The 19,203-nt window shown below is 42.1% G+C and overlaps 1 protein-coding gene across 5 annotated transcripts in view; it reads right to left on the reverse strand.

Annotated features, from left to right (window-relative positions):
• CFAP54 (cilia and flagella associated protein 54) overlaps window positions 1-19,203 on the reverse strand; it is a 2,603,731-nt gene that overhangs the window by 2,076,384 nt on the left and 508,144 nt on the right. For all 5 annotated transcript variants that reach the window (XR_013608312.1, XR_013608313.1, XM_078677994.1 and 2 more), the window contains exon 17: window positions 1,874-2,002. Coding sequence is in view for 3 of the 5 variants with exons in the window: in XM_078677994.1 (XP_078534120.1) it covers window positions 1,874-2,002 (129 nt within the window). In the remaining 2 variants the exon portion in view is untranslated. The remainder of the gene's footprint in view (window positions 1-1,873; window positions 2,003-19,203) is intronic.

Consider the following 19,203-nt stretch of genomic DNA (forward strand, 5'->3'; position numbering starts at 1 on the left):
TGTGAGTCAAATAAAGCCCCAGTGGGCATTTGTTACTATTGTACTGATCCAGATCTGTTCTACTGTCAATTCCTAATGTGTAAAAACACTTGTGCAATATAATTTCTTAAAGCTAAAATTATATAGTAGTGTAAAATGAATTGTTCCCATTACCATAATGTTTTAATGCATCAACTAAAACTATAGCCATTGCTATCTAGTACTGATGCAACAAACCCCCCAAGAAAGTGAAAATTCAAAACCTATATTATAAATACAAATTCAGTCAGTTACATCATTCCTATTCAATATGAGCCCATATTGCTATTGAGAACTTAAGTAAATCAGTCAAAAAACAAAAGGATCATACTCGGCATATAAGACTCAAAGCATTCAAAAGACTTCTTTTTAACAATTGCTTACTTAAAGACAAGTGTAAAAATCTTTGCTAGAATTGAGCCCTACTGGATGTTTGGTATCGAGTTTGATTATGTATCGCGTCTCTAAGAGACGGAGCTTTACCACCCCGTTTCATAGGACAAACAGTGTCAATTACATAATATTGTAACAAATTAGGATTACTATTATGAGACTGTTCGAAGTGCCTAGCCACTGGATAGGTTTGATCCTTTCGAGTAATTTCTCTAATGTGCTGGAGTATCCGTTTGTGGGCTGGCAGTTTTGTACTGCCGATGTACCTAAGCCCACATGGACACTCCAGCACATAAATAGCAAAGTCCGTCCTGCAAGTCAATCTTTTGTTAATTATGATAGGTTCCCTGTGGAAAGGGCTGGTGTATTGAGGTCTGTTGCTGCCAGATTTGCAAGCCTTGCAACTGGGACATTTTCTAAAACCCTAGATCTGAGACATCCATGTTCCTTGAGTAACTACTTCAGGATTGTTGTTCACCAAACTATTGACCATTGATTGAGATTTTCTGAAAGTAAGAGCAGGTTTATTCGATACCAATCAATATATGTATATATATGTATATATGTACAAAGTTGGACCACAAGCAAAGACGCACTCACAGTCAGGTATGAAAATGAATTCCTCATGGCAAACAGCCCCGGTAAGTAACATCGATAATGTGTTTCCTTAGCCTGACACGTGCCGAACTTAACAAGTTCTTAATCATAGGCAACACGTGTGACATCACATGGTCTATTCCCATCAAGTCCCCAAATCCTTTAGCCTTGTGGCGGTGTCTCCAGTGAGATTGCATTCTGGGAAAGGAAGTTGAAATATTACCCTAGTGGGTTGGCCATGCCACATGTGCAAAATACTTCCAACATTACATCCCTGAAGTAGGTACTCATAAATACGGCCGGCCCGGCCGGGAGGACGCACCACCACGGGAGAAGCGGGTCCATGGTGTGGCGTTATTCACATCTGTTTATGGAGCAGCAGGTTGGTTTAATCAATTTTTTAAACACCTTTGGGCGGATGACATTGGCATAGCCAGGTCAGGGCTGTAAGGTTGTAAGTATTTTGCATGTGTGGCATAGTCAACCCACTTAGGAAATATTTTGGACTTCCTTTCACAGAATGCAATCTCACTTGAGATGCCACCATGAAGCTAAAGGATTTGGGGATTTGATGGGAAGTGACGATGTGATGCCACAAGTTTGCATATGTTTAAGAACTTGTTAAGTTCGAAACGCGTCAGGGAATGGAAACAGATTATCAATGTTACTTACCGGAGCTGTTTGCCATGAGAAATTACATTCTCAGATCTGACTGAATTTTTTCAAAGTAATGTGCATTTCTCATATTTCGCTTAACCAAATCTTCTGATATAGCCTCATGGACATCTGGCAGCACTGTATAGACTATACAAATATAAAACATGCCCAACATTGCTTCACCTAGGAAATATTTTCAGATTCTTACCTTGGTACAGTAGTAGTCGATAATTGATGAAACATCTTGCAAAGTGTTAACTGAGCGAGCCACTGCCATCCCATGTATTGCCTTCTCCAAAGTATTATAGGCAAGGAAAAGTTGCTCTAACGGACTTTTCTGAAATTAATTGAAGAACATTTATTTCAATCACTTGATGGAACAAGGATACACCATAATATTCTCTGATTTGAGGTTCATTATTTGCCCATGTAAATGAAGTCCAACAACCTTCTTTAGAAAAAATGTCACTGCACAATTGATGCTTCATGGTGGCCTTAATTGACATGAAGCTATTAATATGGTGTTATGCTTAAAGAACTGACATTGTTATCTAACTTCTGAGGCAGAAATCAGTTGAGTTACAAATGCAATACAAATAATTAGACTACTTTATCTCTTCAAAGATTGAAACACGTTTTAAACTTTGCACATGTGCTTCATTCACATGAATGAATGCACATCAAACTGGTTAGACAAATTTTATCTTCACCAAACGTTATGTTGAATTGTTTTTTAGCGAATTGTTTAGCATGTTTTGGAATTGGTATGGCCTTGTAAAGCACCATATCATCACGTTTTCATTCTATTTGTAATAATGAGTAGTGTGGTTGTGGTAAATACACTGCTTTTGAGCACATGACATCTGGGACAATTGGTATGTGCACTGCCCAGATTGAAGTATGAATCTGACATAACTAAGAATAAGATGTCTAGTTAGGGTAGAAAGAATTCCTTTATAGAAACTGACTTTAGCGTGTTGAGCGGGTTTTGGTTCAGTAGGTTATGTGTTGTGGACTTGTACAATGTTTGTCACGAGTGGGGTGCTGTTGTGAACGTGTTAGGTCGTATTACATGGTGCCTCTGAACTGCGACAAATGCATATGCAGTGTTTTGTCTTACAGGTTCTGTTCTGTCTAATGATTTCTGTATGATGATGTGTATCATATTGTACTACAGTTATCCTTTCATGGCACTTCATACCTCTGACGAGGCATCAAAGCATATTTGAGATGGATAGCAAGCTACTGGTATGGACTGAAGAGTTTGCAATTCTCATGTGGCCTGTATCAATAGTGTTTTGATCTCATGCAAAGGTTTGCTGTTATAATGTATTATCACTGTGCATGCTATTTCTGCTACGTATATGTGTATTACTATCTGTGTCTGCAAAACAAAAATTTGCAAGCGATAGGATACTTTTGCATTGGATAGCTTGGGATGGATAGGTCTGGCCTAAGCGAGTAGTGTTTTGGTGTTGTGCAAGTATGGTAAAGACTGCTCAAACAATATTTTAGCTAGGGGTTATCTGCATTTTCACATGGTAGCAGATGATAACCGTCGCAACAAAAACAGTTTAGGAGGGTAGGACCAATGAGGACAGGACCGAAGCCACAAGACTGGGTGAGGACCAATGCACATATGGGTAGGTAGGGCATGAGATCTGCATTTTGGAAGGGAAGGAGAGAGGGTGACTTGGGAGAAGGAGAGCTCAACCGGCCTTAAGGCAGCAATCAAATGCAACACAAACCACTTTTGAATCATAAGAACGCCTGCAAACAAAATCCAGCCTTACATAATGCAATCTTAACATAACAGTAATTGTTAAAAGGCATTTTCAGCAGACTACAGAGGGCAAACAAAACTAACGAGAAAGCCATCAGAATGCAAGTAAAGTTTAGACAATCAGACCTGAGGTGGGCAGGTGAATGTTGCCTCTCCTCCTGGTCAACTGTGCCTTATTTGCATCCCTCCAGGCCTTCCATCAAGGAACTAGGCACCAGATCAAGTAATGTCAGATTTCAGAGCGCTGATTAGCTTTCTTACTGACTAACCTGATATATTCTCAGCACAATTTAACTGTGTGTTCTAAAGGAAAAAAACAGTTGACTGCAGATCAAGAAAAATATATTCCCTCGTCTAAACCCAGTCAAAGAAGTCAAACGAGACTCAAAGCATGGGTAAGGTTGAGGGCTCCAACCAACTGATGGACAACCTTTAAGGCAACCCCACTCGAAGAAATGTTTATGCCGTCAAATGAGGTAGTCAGAAGAAATTGCTGCGGCAACTCTGGAACATTGCATCTTCTTTATCTTTGTTTGGCACCAAATCCTGCCTTGGAGGAAAATCAATGCTCTCAAAGATATGAATGAACAGTAAAACACCTGCTCGAGTAACTTTCTTCAGAATGCCCTTGCCCAGTGGATGATGATTTGTGGATTATGTTTACTCCTGGTTGGGGTATTACTGCTTATTTTGACATATGTAATAATCAAACTGGTCATTCTCATCATATTTGTAATTGCTTTCATCTCCACATTTTGTTTATCGCAAACAGACATGATCTTACATCTCTCATACCCTCCAAAAGGGGTTTAAGGACTATGGGGTTTATTATGATGGCAGCCCTCCAGTCCGACAGCCTGAGTACCATCTAGGCTGGCGGACCCATAGCGTTCAGCGGGGAAGACCGCCATCTTTGAGAGGACCAGTGATCCCGACGGGGTGGGGGTCGGAATCGTAGTCCTAAATTTGGTCAAATGTGCTCTTAGATCTTGCATGTATCCGGATGCCCTGATGTGGTGGTTTCCCCCGGGGGAACTCTGGAAGCTGTTGATATGCGTGCATGATGACTAGGGCCCATGAGGTTGTGGAGCTAGCATGAATCTGTTGCTGGATGCAGGATAAGAGTAGGCATGGGCATACCTGGTGACTGAGGCCCCAAGCAGTATGGACCCAAACTGAAGCTAGCACTGTGGTGGGGCGAAGGAAGGCCCCTGAGAAAAAACGGTCCACCTGGTGAGCGCGGCAGCGAGGTGGGCGTGGTGTTGGAGTTGTGGTTCTCTCCATCTCCAAATCATCCTCATAACGGAGAGGCCTACCTTCTGGATTAACAATGCCCCCTCCCCAAAACGCGTGCATGCAACACTGGGGGAAATGAGAAATGGCTCTGCCACACATGGGCGGTGCCCCCCTCACGAGACACCTCCTACTGGGGCAAACTGCTCCGGCACAGCAGACCCTTCCTGCAGTTCAGACAGTCATAAGGGAGGCCCACGCACTGCTGACCAGGTGGGACACTGACCCATAAGATGTGGACATGAAGAGTGTGCACTAGAGGGGGAAACAGTCTGGGGCTGTTCCGGCTAGTGTGGGGCAGTGCCCTGATCCCTCACTGTCGAAGGAAGCCTGGAATATGTCACACCTAAGGGACCAACAGTCATTTGATCTCTGCAGTCCACCAGATAAGTTCAACAAAATCCTGGCTGCCATAAAAATATCTAGAGAGACCTTGGAGTTGAAAACAGACGCATTGGTGGTAGACCAAGTACTACTGCTGCGAGATCAGTGGAACCTGGATGAAAAGGTACAGCAACACAGGGAAGTCCTGGCAGATCTACAGCCCTACGTCTTAAAAGTGGAAACTACAGACACGGACCAGTCTCAACAACTCCACGCTCTGACACAGAGGATAGATGACACAGAAGGATGCAACCAGAGGAATTATATAAGGATCATGGGTATGCCACTCTTAAAGTCATACTTGATGGCAAAACTACATTCTTCACTGGCGCCGCAAACAGCATGGGACTGGTTGGAAGATTATAAGATAGAGACACCTAGGACACCCTTCTTTCTTTAAAGGTGTCCAAGAGACAACGGGCCCAAGGCACAGGAAAAAACACACCTAATTGCCAACGAAGAAGCATGAGGGCGGAAGGAAGGAAGGGAGGTGGCACTGGCGGCAGTGCCGGCAATGGACCCGGCAAGCATGGGGGAGAATCATCGACCCTGGGGGCCTCCGGGGATGAGGCGATGTTAGAACTGGGGGGTCTCTAGTTGGCAATGGCTTGCACCTTTGTCCAAACAGGGACCCTTGCTTCTAGTCAGAGTAAGGGGGCTACACTCCTAAATAACCCCTGCTCAACCCTGTGGTAGCTTGGCACAAGCAGGAAGGCTTATCTCAGAGGAAGGGTGTAAAGCATTTGTGAACACATACAGTAATACAGTGAAAACACTACAGATGGACACAATAGAGGTTTTATAAAAATAAGTATTCTTTATATAGACTTAACACAAGACCCAAACGACAAAAAACCACAATACAGTATTAAGAAAATGACTTTAAGATGGTAGAAATAGCTTAGTTCACTTTAGATGGTAAATGCGAGACATTTCTCACAAAAGTACCTTTGGATGCGTCACGCAAGATAAACAAAAGGTTTGCAGGGAGAACGATGCGTTGGTTCCTTGCTTCAGGGGAGGTGATGCCTCTGTTCCTCAGTGCTTGCGCAAAGTAGGCGATGTGTCTGTTCCTTACCGAAGAGGAGGTGATGCGACGATCTCATGGTACGTCCCGGTTGCGATGCGACAAGATGGCGCCTCGATGCGATGCGACGATCCAGTGCGATGTGAGAAGATGGCACCCTTGATGCGATGATGTGAAGACGATGCATGCACGCCAGATGGCCGTGCAGTGACTCGGTAACTTTGGAGCTGTGACAGGCGTTGCACACGCTTCTCCGGTGATGTGACGGCGACCCTTGCGTTGGCGACACGCTTCTCTGGGGGTGTGATGCAAACAGCCACGACGAAGACACGCTTCTCCGGTGATGCGACAGCAACCCTTGCAGTGGCGACACACTTCTCCGAAGATGCGACGACAACAACTGCGGATCCGACACTCTTCTTCTCATTGAGTCACGCTTCCAGCTCCCAACAACACTCAGGCTTCTGCAGAAAGAATTCCCAGCAAAGAAGTTCAAGCCCTTGGAGATTCTTCTTCAAGATGATGAAAGTTGCAAATAAAATTCACTCTCCTTTCCTTGGCAATAAAGAAACCACTGCAGGCCAAAACCAGAAAGCAACACACTGCCACAGGGGCAGTCCAACTCCTGCATATTCTCCGGTTCTTCTCCTTGGCAAAATGTCCGTCTTGATGTCCAGAAGTGATCTAAAGTTCTGGGATCTGGGTCCCCCTTTTTATAAACACAAATAAGTTCTCTCTGAAGGCAACGAGTATCTGTACCTAGTCCAAATCAGCTCTGGGTGCATTCTGCCAGTGCACAACTTCTTCCTTTGTCAGTGTGGGCCTGGGTCATCAGACGCACCACAGGAGGTGGACCCAGCATTGTGTAAGACAGGCACAGCCCTATTCAGGCCAAGGTGCTACTCTTCCCACCACTCCCAATGCAGATAGGTCCATTCAGCCTAGTGCTGACTCACACTGCCTCCTGGAGCCCCCTCAGCCCCTGTCACTCACACACCAGAAATTCAAAATACTACCTAGCAGAGGCAGGCTGGATGGTTTAGGCAAGAAAATACCTACTTTCTAAAAGTGGTATTTTCAAACACAGAATGTTAAAACCAACTTTATTAAAAGATGTATTTTATCATTCTGAGTTCAGGCATACTAAATTATTTTTTCAACCATGTTCCCTGGGTCAGTTAGGATTATAAGATGTTCTAATCAAATTGCCCATTCTGACCTATGGGAACAGGTAGCCTTGCAATAGTGAAAAACGAAATTGGCTGTAATTCACTTTCAGGAAATGCTACACACATCAGGGCATGATCTACCTTTCACATACAATGCACCCTGCCCTAGGGCCTACCTTGGGGGTGGCTAACATGTAGAAAAGGGAGTGTTTAGGGACTGGTAAGTGGGTGCACTTACCAAGTCGACATGGCAGTACTAGACTGCACACAGGCTCTGCAATGGCAGGCCTGAGACACACTTTACAAGCTGCTTCTGTGGGTGGCACAATCAGTGCTGCAAGCCCACTAGCAGCATTTGATCTACAGGCCCTGAGCACACATGGGGCACTGTACTAGGGTCTGACAAGTAAATCAAATAAGCCAATCATGGAGTCACTAATCCATTACATCAATTTAAGCTAGGGAGCACTTGCACTGTGGCACTGAATAGCAGTGGCACAGTGCCCAAAGTATTTAACCATCAAAAACATATCAAAAACAGAGGAGACAACAGTGAAAAATGGAAGGGAGACTCACGCCAATGGTACCAGGTCTAACAGGCGATGAACGATTTGGAAATGGTGGCAGACCCTGCTCTGCCTGCCCTCACACCTCCATTGCCAGACTACTTGGGCCCACTCTTTCTTCCTTATTTGTCAGTTTGAATTTAAATTCATCAACAACATCGGAAAAGTAATAGTGCATAATTAAACCTTGCGATTAAATAAAACATTGAATACAAACTTTGTGTAAAAAGAATAACACATCAAATCTTTAAAGCAAATTTAACAGCTGATAAACATCAAATGATTAAAAAGCAACCAGTGCATACTTGGTGCATATACTGAGGAGATACTGCAATTTCCTGAGAGATAAGCATACATGGGAAACAACATTTTTAGGACAATAAATCTTCAGACTTTTGAAGACAAGTAACATCTGGTAAACATTATTCAAGCAAAAAGTGAGCAGTGCAAGGTTAATAGATTTACAAGGGCAAATAAATGCTGTTTCCTAATCAGAGCTTAAGCAATTTTTATCTTTTTGTCAAGCTGTTTGAAGAAGTTTAGTCACAGTGAACTCTACGATAGGGTTAGGGTCTGTTTTACAAATTTTTGCTGCTTCCCAGTAATGTCTAAGTCCAATAGATAGACAAAGAGGTCTAATCTATTTATTCACTCCATCCTATACGTGGAGCAGAACAACAGTATATACTCAACACTTTCGCTGTTTGGCATACATGCAGGATGCTAAAGGAAGAGTATCTAATCTAAGTTATACATACAATTTCCTAAAAAGCGGGGTTTGCAGGTAATCTAAAAATTCCTCAAAGTTAAAAGGGATCTTCACATTTAAAATGGATGTGGATAAACTCCACACCGAGGATGAGTTCACGCTTTTGACCAAATCCCCTTCTTCACAATAAGACGTTCATTGTGCGGGATGCAGGTTGGGTTAGACCAAAGTGTTCCAGCTCAGGTTTAGCAAGAGAATCTTTAATTAACATTCTTCCACCTTGGGATTTTTAGAATGTGCTGTCTAGTAACAATATCTTGAAGTGCTGCTCTAAAGTGGGCAATTTCTTTCACGTGCCAAACTCTAACCTAACCCAAAATAGGATTTATGGCTGTGCACTCATCTATTGATCAAAGAACTAAATCTAGAAGCAAGGGTAACAAAAGGGGTACTCCATGGCAGCCTAAACAGTGATCTTATATAATAATTCTCAGAGGGTGCAAAGTCTTCAGCCTTGCTATTGTCTGTGGAGCTCAGCTCCACAGACTGCAGCACTAAAGGCCTGGGCTCCATAAACCTCCAGTACAGGGAGATTGGGTTAGTCATAAAATCTTTTAAAACTTTGGCTATTGCACATACCCTGTGTTTACCAAAAGCTTACTGTTTTTGATTTGGTCACCCCAGTCGTCCAACTCTGATACCCCACTACCTAGATAATCCAAGTCCCTAACTCTTTCCAAAACATTTAATCCTATGCTTAATTTGCATCTACCTTGTCTTCTGGAATTTCATGCCAAACTGCTCGTCTAGTATCTGTAGACATTTCTGAGTTTTAGTGAGCAACAGGGTATCATCGGCAAAGGTAAAACCAGAACTTTTGGCCTGCCAGGGTGGAAGAAACATTCTCACAGTTAGATAAATATTCAAGAAAGCCATTGAAAAACAAAAGAAATAGTGTAGGGGCTAACACACAGCCTTGATGGATCCATCTGTTAACTTCTATCTTCTCAGTAAGCTCCCCATTGGGGCCACTGCGGACTCAGACTACATGCGACACAGAAGGTAAGAAAGATAAGTAAAAGAACTCCTCACTCTAAGCGGGCTTTGGGGAGGCCTGCACTGAGACTTGGAACACGGCACAGTGAACAATAACTGATGGGTGACCATTGCTGCCGGTCCTGGGGATTGGGAGTTGAAGGAATTGTTCTACTGGTGATGCCAGACTCACCAAACTGGATTGACTGAGTACACACACACGGGCTGGCTATAAAAGGCTGGTGGAACCCCTTCGAGGTTCCAAAGGAGGGGGTGGACACCTACCCGCAGATGCCAAGCTGAACATCACTAAATACATGTTCCTGGCATGGAATGGTGGAGGACTGGGGTCGGAGCTCAAGATATTTTAGGTCCATACCTATTTAAAGAGGATGAGGGCTCAAGTAGTGTTCCTTGAAGAAATATGTTAGAAAGCGCATGATGCTCTCAGGTTATAAAAATGCCGGAGGGGTCAGGTGTATGCTACAAGCTATTTCTCGTATGCCAGGGGTTCTGACATGGGTGAGGCCAGGGGTCCCCTTTCAAGTCATGGAGGTTAATAAGGACTCAGAAAGCAGGTATGTCCTGCTTCACTGGGAGGCTGTACGGTCACGACATGGTCCTCCGGTAACCTTTATGCCCTTAATGCTGATCAAGCCATTTTCTTTGAATGACAGACAATGAAACTGACAGCAGGTGCCGCAGCTCTATGGCTCTTGGGAGGTGATTTAGTGTAATTAGAGGAGCACTCACTACTTTTATTTCTTATTTATTTCAGAATAATTCCTATTTGTGCAGGTTTAAACTTAAAGCGTGCAGCTTAGGTAGCACGTCTGCCCTATCACGTGCCTTACTTCAAACAACCTTATCTTAAGTGTAAATGACACTTAACCTAGGCGCACTGTTGCTCTAGCGTGAAACACGCTAAAATAATATCAACACTCTTCAATACGTTTTCAAAATAAGTTTTTAGTCAACTTTTATCAAATGAGAATTTTCAAAACAGTGTAGATAAACTCAACATGTTATTGTTATATATCAACCACAACACATGATCATAACAAAAAAATTTTTTTCAGAACTTCAATGACAGTTTCATAAAAATAATAACGTTTCATCTGTGTATGCCCAATGCATTTCGAGCTGTGGGCAGCTCTTCGTCGGGGGCCTGAAAAGATAGAATGTGGAAGGCAATACAATCACTCAAATGTCTTTCTTTAGGCACTGAACAGAACTCATAAACAGAGAAATGAGAAATGAAGAACAGAACTTTGGTAGATAAAAACCTTCACCAACACCTATGTGCCTGTGTGATAATGACACCAAAAAAACTTACTCCAATCGCGCTCCTCAGGCGCTAAATCCTTCTGCAAAAACAAAATACAGACTCTAACTAAAATCCCATCGGATGACTGGGAGAATATCTCCTATCCAAACCAATGACAAGAAATTATTGCCAGGAAATTAAAACAGGTAAAACTGCACTTTACCTTATCTTGAACACCAGTGTTCAAAAGAATATACTGTGAACCCAGCGCTTCACTTTTCTACCTGCAAATGACACGAAAACCCATGCCGGTCAGTCGGGGAACATTAACCCTCGCGGATGAAATGCACACCAAAGCTGCAGCGCAGCGCGCTCACCGTGTAAATCTTTCTCAGCGTGTACAACAAACTCCTCTCTATCTCTTAATCGAACACACTCTCCGGGAACAGTAACTGCGAAGGGGCAAGCCTCGACAGTCCTTTTACACGGAACTCCGTTCACAAAAATAAATGAAAATGAAAAGCGGACAACTCACTCAAAAGAGCCGATACTAACCCGCGCCATCTTGCAATGGGGAAATAACAAGAAAGTGATGTGTAGCAAAAGTAAAATGAAAAAAGGTAAAGAAAATGATATTGGACGTGCCTAAAATCAGGTCAGATTCTTATACAGATACAATATGAAGTTACATTCATCAAACATAGATGCATAAACAGAGTCATTATAAAAAACATGAGAAATCTACTTTTTCATTAAGACCCTTAGGTTCTTGAGACGATAAAAATTTGATCCAGTGTATTTCTCTCTGGAGGAGGGATCTGTTGAGATCAACCCCCTCGTAGGATTTAACTACCTCTAGAATGGAAAACCTTAGCTGGGCTATGCTGTGGTTATTGTCATTCCAATGTCTCGCTAGATTACTTTTGGTGTTTTTATTTCTGATCGTACTCTTGTGTTCAGAAATTCTTGTTTTCAATTTTCTTTCAGTTTTTCCCGTGTAGATTTTGCCACACGGGCATTTGATGTAATAAATCAAGTTTTTAGTGTTACAATCACCGTTGTAATGTAGCTTTATTTCTCTTCCATTTTGCGGATGGTTTAACGCATTGCCTACAATTACATTGGAACAATGTACGCAGTTTTGGCATTTCTTCATGCCTCTGTTGATCTCTTCAGGTGCCCTAGTTGGGGTCATTAATAACTCTTTTAGGTTTTTTGAACGTTTGTAGGCAAAAATGGGTGTGTTGTTGTATATCCCATTGAAATCAACTTCATTTCTTAATAGGTTCCAATGTTTGTTTATTATTGTTTTAAGTTTGTTTGATGTTGTAGAAAATTTTGATACAAACACCTGTCTGTCTAGAAGTTTTTTGGGTTTTTGAATAAGCAAATTCTCTCTGCTATAGGCTTTGATCCGGTCTTCGGCTTTCTTCAACACCTCCTCAGGGTATCCTCTATCTTTGTAGCGTTGCTGTTGTGAGTCTAAGTTCTTTCTACATTCATCCTCTTCAGAGCAGATCCTCTTGATTCTCATGTATTGAGATACTGGAAGATTATCTTTGAGATGTTGGGTGTGGAAACTTTGGTACAGTAGTGAGTTGTTAACGTCCGTCTGTTTTCTATAAATGGTGGTAGAAATTTGTTGGTTGTCGATTTTAACTAAGACATCCAGGAAGGAGAGTTCTTTTTCACTTATAGCATGCGTGAATTCAATATGCTCTGAACATTGATTGAGTCTGTCTATCTCCAGTTCCAAGCTTTGTTTAGTTCCTGTCCACATCAGGAAAATGTCGTCAATGAACCTCCTGTACAAGGTTGTGTGATCGTTCCAGAATTTGTTGTTGAACATGTGATCCGCCTCGAATTTCGCCATAAAAGTATTGGCATATGCCGGAGCCCCGGCAAATCCCATGGATGTTCCATGCTGTTGGAGAAAAAACTCAGAAGACCATTTAAAATAACTGTGATATAAACAGAAATGTAGTAGCTCTAAAATAAACACTTTGTTGGCTCTTATCGGGTTCTGTTGTAGCAAAGCCCATTCCACGGCTTCCAATCCAGCTAGGTGAGGAATAGAAGTGTACAATGACTTTACGTCAATAGTACACAGTAATGTAGGTCTAGTCATGGTTACACTTTTTAACGTCAGAAGAAAATCATTAGTGTCTTTGGTATAAGATGGCCATTGTTGGACGAATGGTTGTAAGAATGTGTCAATGTACTGACCGAGTGGTTCAAAAATGGTGCCACACCCGGTCACGATTGGACGCATGGGGGGGTCTAACAGATTCTTATGCACCTTGGGGAGCATATAGAGAGATGGTCTCCTGGGGTTCAACATCGTAAGAAATTGTTTAGTCGTAGCAGTTATATGACCGAGGTCAAATGCTTTACTCAGGATTTCATTGAGGGTTAGCTGCAATTCGTCCGTAGGATCTCTTCCCAATTTTAGATATGTCATAGTGTCTTCTACGTGTTCATTCACTTTTCTGAGGTACATTGTTTTATCCATAATAACTATAGCGCCGCCTTTATCTGCTTTTTGTATATGGATGTTTTGATTCTCTTGAAGGCCTTTTATTACAGATCTATCATAAATAGAGATGTTTTTCCTTTTAGACTTCTTCAAATTCATGTTCTCCATTTCGTTTAAAACAGCGTTCTCAAAGGCATCTAAGATCTTGTGAGATACAGGGGCTTGAAATTTGGATTTCGGCTTAAACTCTTGAAATTCTGGTTCTTCTTTAGCAGCTTGTTCAGGGACCACGTTGGTGAAAAAATGTCTAAGTTTAAGAACCCTCATAAACTTAAAAAATGCAATCTCATTTTCCAATTTGTTGGTGTCATATGTTGGAACAAATCCCAATCCTTTATTCAGCATTCTCATTTCGTCATTTGTCAATTCTGTATTCGAGATGTTTAGAACCAAATTTACTTCGTGCTTCTTGTTCGGACTCCTTCTCCCTCCTCTCCTTGTTTTGATTGCTTTTTCTGTACTTTCCCTGGTGGTTGACTTGCATCCCCTCCCTGGGATAAAAAAGGCTGGCTTGTAGTGGTAGATTTGGTAATTTCAGTTGATGTCTGACCAGTACTTGTTTCTGCAATTTGGGTTTGAGCAGCCGGCCTGCTTGCGCTCAGCTCACTTTCAGATACTAGGCTCTCTTCTGAGGTTACCACGGTCTTCTTCTTCTGGAATGTTCTTCGCTGGGCATAAACTTCCGCCCACGTGTACACTTCATTCAATTTATAGTCCAAAGTGTCACGCTTAAATTTCCTTAATTTACCCTCTTGGAGCTCTTTTTGGTATCTGTCTAACTTTGAATCTAGATCCTCCAGTGATTTGTCCCAATCTGTCTTGTCCATCCGAGACTCCAAATTGTGTTTTATTTCATCTATTTCATTTGATAATTCGTGAATTACTTTTGCCAGCTCTTCAATCAGTAAAAGAATCAGGTCCAACGAGCATTTGTTTAAAATTGAGAACCATTTCTCCATAAACTCCTTGTTTAGGTGAAATCTATGTAGCATTGGTTTTATAGACATCCTTAGGCCACGTGGTATCCTCTTGACCCTGTGGTACTGCACCAGGGTCGATGCGTGTAACTTTTGATTTACCTCTCGTTTTGCGAGAAATTCAAGTTGCTTTAATTGTTGAATAATGGTGTTGCCTTGCACATTTGAAGATTTGACATCCTGAATTAAAGTATATATACTGTCTGCTTGTTCGGATGTATAGGCCAATGTTTTAGCCCTGTTATCTGTCATGCTTGAAATTTGGTCATAAGCCATGGTGCTCACTCCGTGTAGACAGATTCTCAAAATGTAATTTAGTGTAATTAGAGGAGCACTCACTACTTTTATTTCTTATTTATTTCAGAATAATTCCTATTTGTGCAGGTTTAAACTTAAAGCGTGCAGCTTAGGTAGCACGTCTGCCCTATCACGTGCCTTACTTCAAACAACCTTATCTTAAGTGTAAATGACACTTAACCTAGGCGCACTGTTGCTCTAGCGTGAAACACGCTAAAATAATATCAACACTCTTCAATACGTTTTCAAAATAAGTTTTTAGTCAACTTTTATCAAATGAGAATTTTCAAAACAGTGTAGATAAACTCAACATGTTATTGTTATATATCAACCACAACACATGATCATAACAAAAAAATTTTTTTCAGAACTTCAATGACAGTTTCATAAAAATAATAACGTTTCATCTGTGTATGCCCAATGCATTTCGAGCTGTGGGCAGCTCTTCGTCGGGGGCCTGAAAAGATAGAATGTGGAAGGCAATACAATCACTCAAATGTCTTTCTTTAGGCACTGAACAGAACTCATAAACAGAGAAATGAGAAATGAAGAACAGAACTTTGGTAGATAAAAACCTTCACCAACACCTATGTGCCTGTGTGATAATGACACCAAAAAAACTTACTCCAATCGCGCTCCTCAGGCGCTAAATCCTTCTGCAAAAACAAAATACAGACTCTAACTAAAATCCCATCGGATGACTGGGAGAATATCTCCTATCCAAACCAATGACAAGAAATTATTACCAGGAAATTAAAACAGGTAAAACTGCACTTTACCTTATCTTGAACACCAGTGTTCAAAAGAATATACTGTGAACCCAGCGCTTCACTTTTCTACCTGCAAATGACACGAAAACCCATGCCGGTCAGTCGGGGAACATTAACCCTCGCGGATGAAATGCACACCAAAGCTGCAGCGCAGCGCGCTCACCGTGTAAATCTTTCTCAGCGTGTACAACAAACTCCTCTCTATCTCTTAATCGAACACACTCTCCGGGAACAGTAACTGCGAAGGGGCAAGCCTCGACAGTCCTTTTACACGGAACTCCGTTCACAAAAATAAATGAAAATGAAAAGCGGACAACTCACTCAAAAGAGCCGATACTAACCCGCGCCATCTTGCAATGGGGAAATAACAAGAAAGTGATGTGTAGCAAAAGTAAAATGAAAAAAGGTAAAGAAAATGATATTGGACGTGCCTAAAATCAGGTCAGATTCTTATACAGATACAATATGAAGTTACATTCATCAAACATAGATGCATAAACAGAGTCATTATAAAAAACATGAGAAATCTACTTTTTCATTAAGACCCTTAGGTTCTTGAGACGATAAAAATTTGATCCAGTGTATTTCTCTCTGGAGGAGGGATCTGTTGAGATCAACCCCCTCGTAGGATTTAACTACCTCTAGAATGGAAAACCTTAGCTGGGCTATGCTGTGGTTATTGTCATTCCAATGTCTCGCTAGATTACTTTTGGTGTTTTTATTTCTGATCGTACTCTTGTGTTCAGAAATTCTTGTTTTCAATTTTCTTTCAGTTTTTCCCGTGTAGAAATAAAAACACCAAAAGTAATCTAGCGAGACATTGGAATGACAATAACCACAGCATAGCCCAGCTAAGGTTTTCCATTCTAGAGGTAGTTAAATCCTACGAGGGGGTTGATCTCAACAGATCCCTCCTCCAGAGAGAAATACACTGGATCAAATTTTTATCGTCTCAAGAACCTAAGGGTCTTAATGAAAAAGTAGATTTCTCATGTTTTTTATAATGACTCTGTTTATGCATCTATGTTTGATGAATGTAACTTCATATTGTATCTGTATAAGAATCTGACCTGATTTTAGGCACGTCCAATATCATTTTCTTTACCTTTTTTCATTTTACTTTTGCTACACATCACTTTCTTGTTATTTCCCCATTGCAAGATGGCGCGGGTTAGTATCGGCTCTTTTGAGTGAGTTGTCCGCTTTTCATTTTCATTTATTTTTGTGAACGGAGTTCCGTGTAAAAGGACTGTCGAGGCTTGCCCCTTCGCAGTTACTGTTCCCGGAGAGTGTGTTCGATTAAGAGATAGAGAGGAGTTTGTTGTACACGCTGAGAAAGATTTACACGGTGAGCGCGCTGCGCTGCAGCTTTGGTGTGCATTTCATCCGCGAGGGTTAATGTTCCCCGACTGACCGGCATGGGTTTTCGTGTCATTTGCAGGTAGAAAAGTGAAGCGCTGGGTTCACAGTATATTCTTTTGAACACTGGTGTTCAAGATAAGGTAAAGTGCAGTTTTACCTGTTTTAATTTCCTGGTAATAATTTCTTGTCATTGGTTTGGATAGGAGATATTCTCCCAGTCATCCGATGGGATTTTAGTTAGAGTCTGTATTTTGTTTTTGCAGAAGGATTTAGCGCCTGAGGAGCGCGATTGGAGTAAGTTTTTTTTTTTTTTTTTTTTTTGGGTGTCATTATCACACAGGCACATAGGTGTTGGTGAAGGTTTTTATCTACCAAAGTTCTGTTCTTCATTTCTCATTTCTCTGTTTATGAGTTCTGTTCAGTGCCTAAAGAAAGACATTTGAGTGATTGTATTGCCTTCCACATTCTATCTTTTCAGGCCCCCGACGAAGAGCTGCCCACAGCTCGAAATGCATTGGGCATACACAGATGAAACGTTATTATTTTTATGAAACTGTCATTGAAGTTCTGAAAAAAAAATTTTTTGTTATGATCATGTGTTGTGGTTGATATATAACAATAACATGTTGAGTTTATCTACACTGTTTGGAAAATTCTCATTTGATAAAAGTTGACTAAAAACTTATTTTGAAAACGTATTGAAGAGTGTTGATATTATTTTAGCGTGTTTCACGCTAGAGCAACAGTGCGCCTAGGTTAAGTGTCATTTACACTTAAGATAAGGTTGTCTTGGGAGGTGATACCAATTGTGTATTGGACATGAGACTGGGTAACTCTCACCCGGCCTTTACCTCAGCCCCGGCGGCCAGGGTAGCGGCTGCAAGACTGCAGTCTATGGGATGTGTGGAGGACATGTCATGCCAACCAAAGGGAATACTCCTTTTACTCTATGCCTCATGACCTGCATGTCCGACTGAATAGGTGTCTGACCTCTAGTCTGCTGAACCCCAAGGTCAAGCATGCAGAACATCTTTGTCGAATGTTGTCAGACCATAATACTTTGCTGATACACATGTAATGGGCTAGGGCCCATCCCCTAGTGCCCACATGGAAACTACAGAGTGTTTTCTCAGAGCAGAGTTGAATTAGGTAGTTGAACAAGTTACTTACCTTCGGTAACGCTTTTTCTGGTAGATACTATATCTGCCTGTGGATTCCTCACCTTGTGAATACCCCTTGCGTCAGCAACATTCGGAAATTCTTTTTTCATAGCCTCGCGCCGACGTGGACTCCTGACGTCATAGAGACAGGACCTCGCTCGCGACTCCGCTGACGTCACCGACGCCTATAATAGGCCCACGCCGGCGTGATGACATCAGTTCCGCCCTTTTTTCCGTGCCATCGAGGCACACGGACGGACCAATGACAGTAGAAATATACAAGTATACATAGTACACAATAATCAAGGCAAAACACACAGTGTTAAGCAAAAGCAGGAAAGAAATTGGAACATTTCCTTGACAACAAAATATAAATACATTACATTACAGTAACTCTGGCAAAGAAGAGTGGACAACGGGGAGGCGGGTGGGTCAGTGAGGAATCCACAGGCAGATATAGTATCTACCAGAAAAAGCGTTACCGAAGGTAAGTAACTTGTTCTTCTGATAGATACATCTGCCGTGTGGATTCCTCACCTTGTGAATAGAGTCCCACAGCAGTCCCCACTCCCGGAGGAGGGTGTCCACTCTTCTAGACCAGGAAATCCTGAAGGACAGAGCGTGCAAAATGACCGTCCCTCCTCACCTCGGAATCCAAGCAGTAATGCTTCGCGAAAGTGTGGAGGGAAGACCAAGTTGCCGCTCTACAAATATCCTCAACAGGCACACCTCTAGCCAATGCTGAGGTCGAAGATTTAGCTCTAGTTGAATGAGCCCTTATACCCTCTGGTGGTTCCTTACCGGCCAAAGAGTAGCAGATCTTTATGCAGAGGACGATCCATCTCGATAAAGTTCTTTTATGGACCGCTCTTCCTTTCTTGCAGCCAGCAAATCCAACGAAGAGCTGGTCCTCCAAACGAAAGTCCTTGGATCTGTCCAAGTAAAAGGACACCGCCCTTTTAGGGTCCAGACGGTGCAGTCTCTCTTCCTTCTTAGAAGGGTGAGGGGGAGGATAGAAGGAAGGTAAAGTAATGGACTGTCCTAGGTGGAAGGGAGTTACCACCTTAGGCAGAAAAGCAGCCCTGGTCCTGAGAACCATTCGATCAGCATGTATGGACAAGAAAGGGGGCTTGTGACAAAGAGCTTGAAGCTCACTTACCCACCTTGCCGAGGTTATTGCAACGAGGAAGACCGTTTTAAGGG

This window comes from Lissotriton helveticus, chromosome 1_1 (genome assembly GCF_964261635.1).
Source record: "Lissotriton helveticus chromosome 1_1, aLisHel1.1, whole genome shotgun sequence".
Classification (NCBI taxonomy): Eukaryota; Metazoa; Chordata; class Amphibia; order Caudata; family Salamandridae; genus Lissotriton; species Lissotriton helveticus.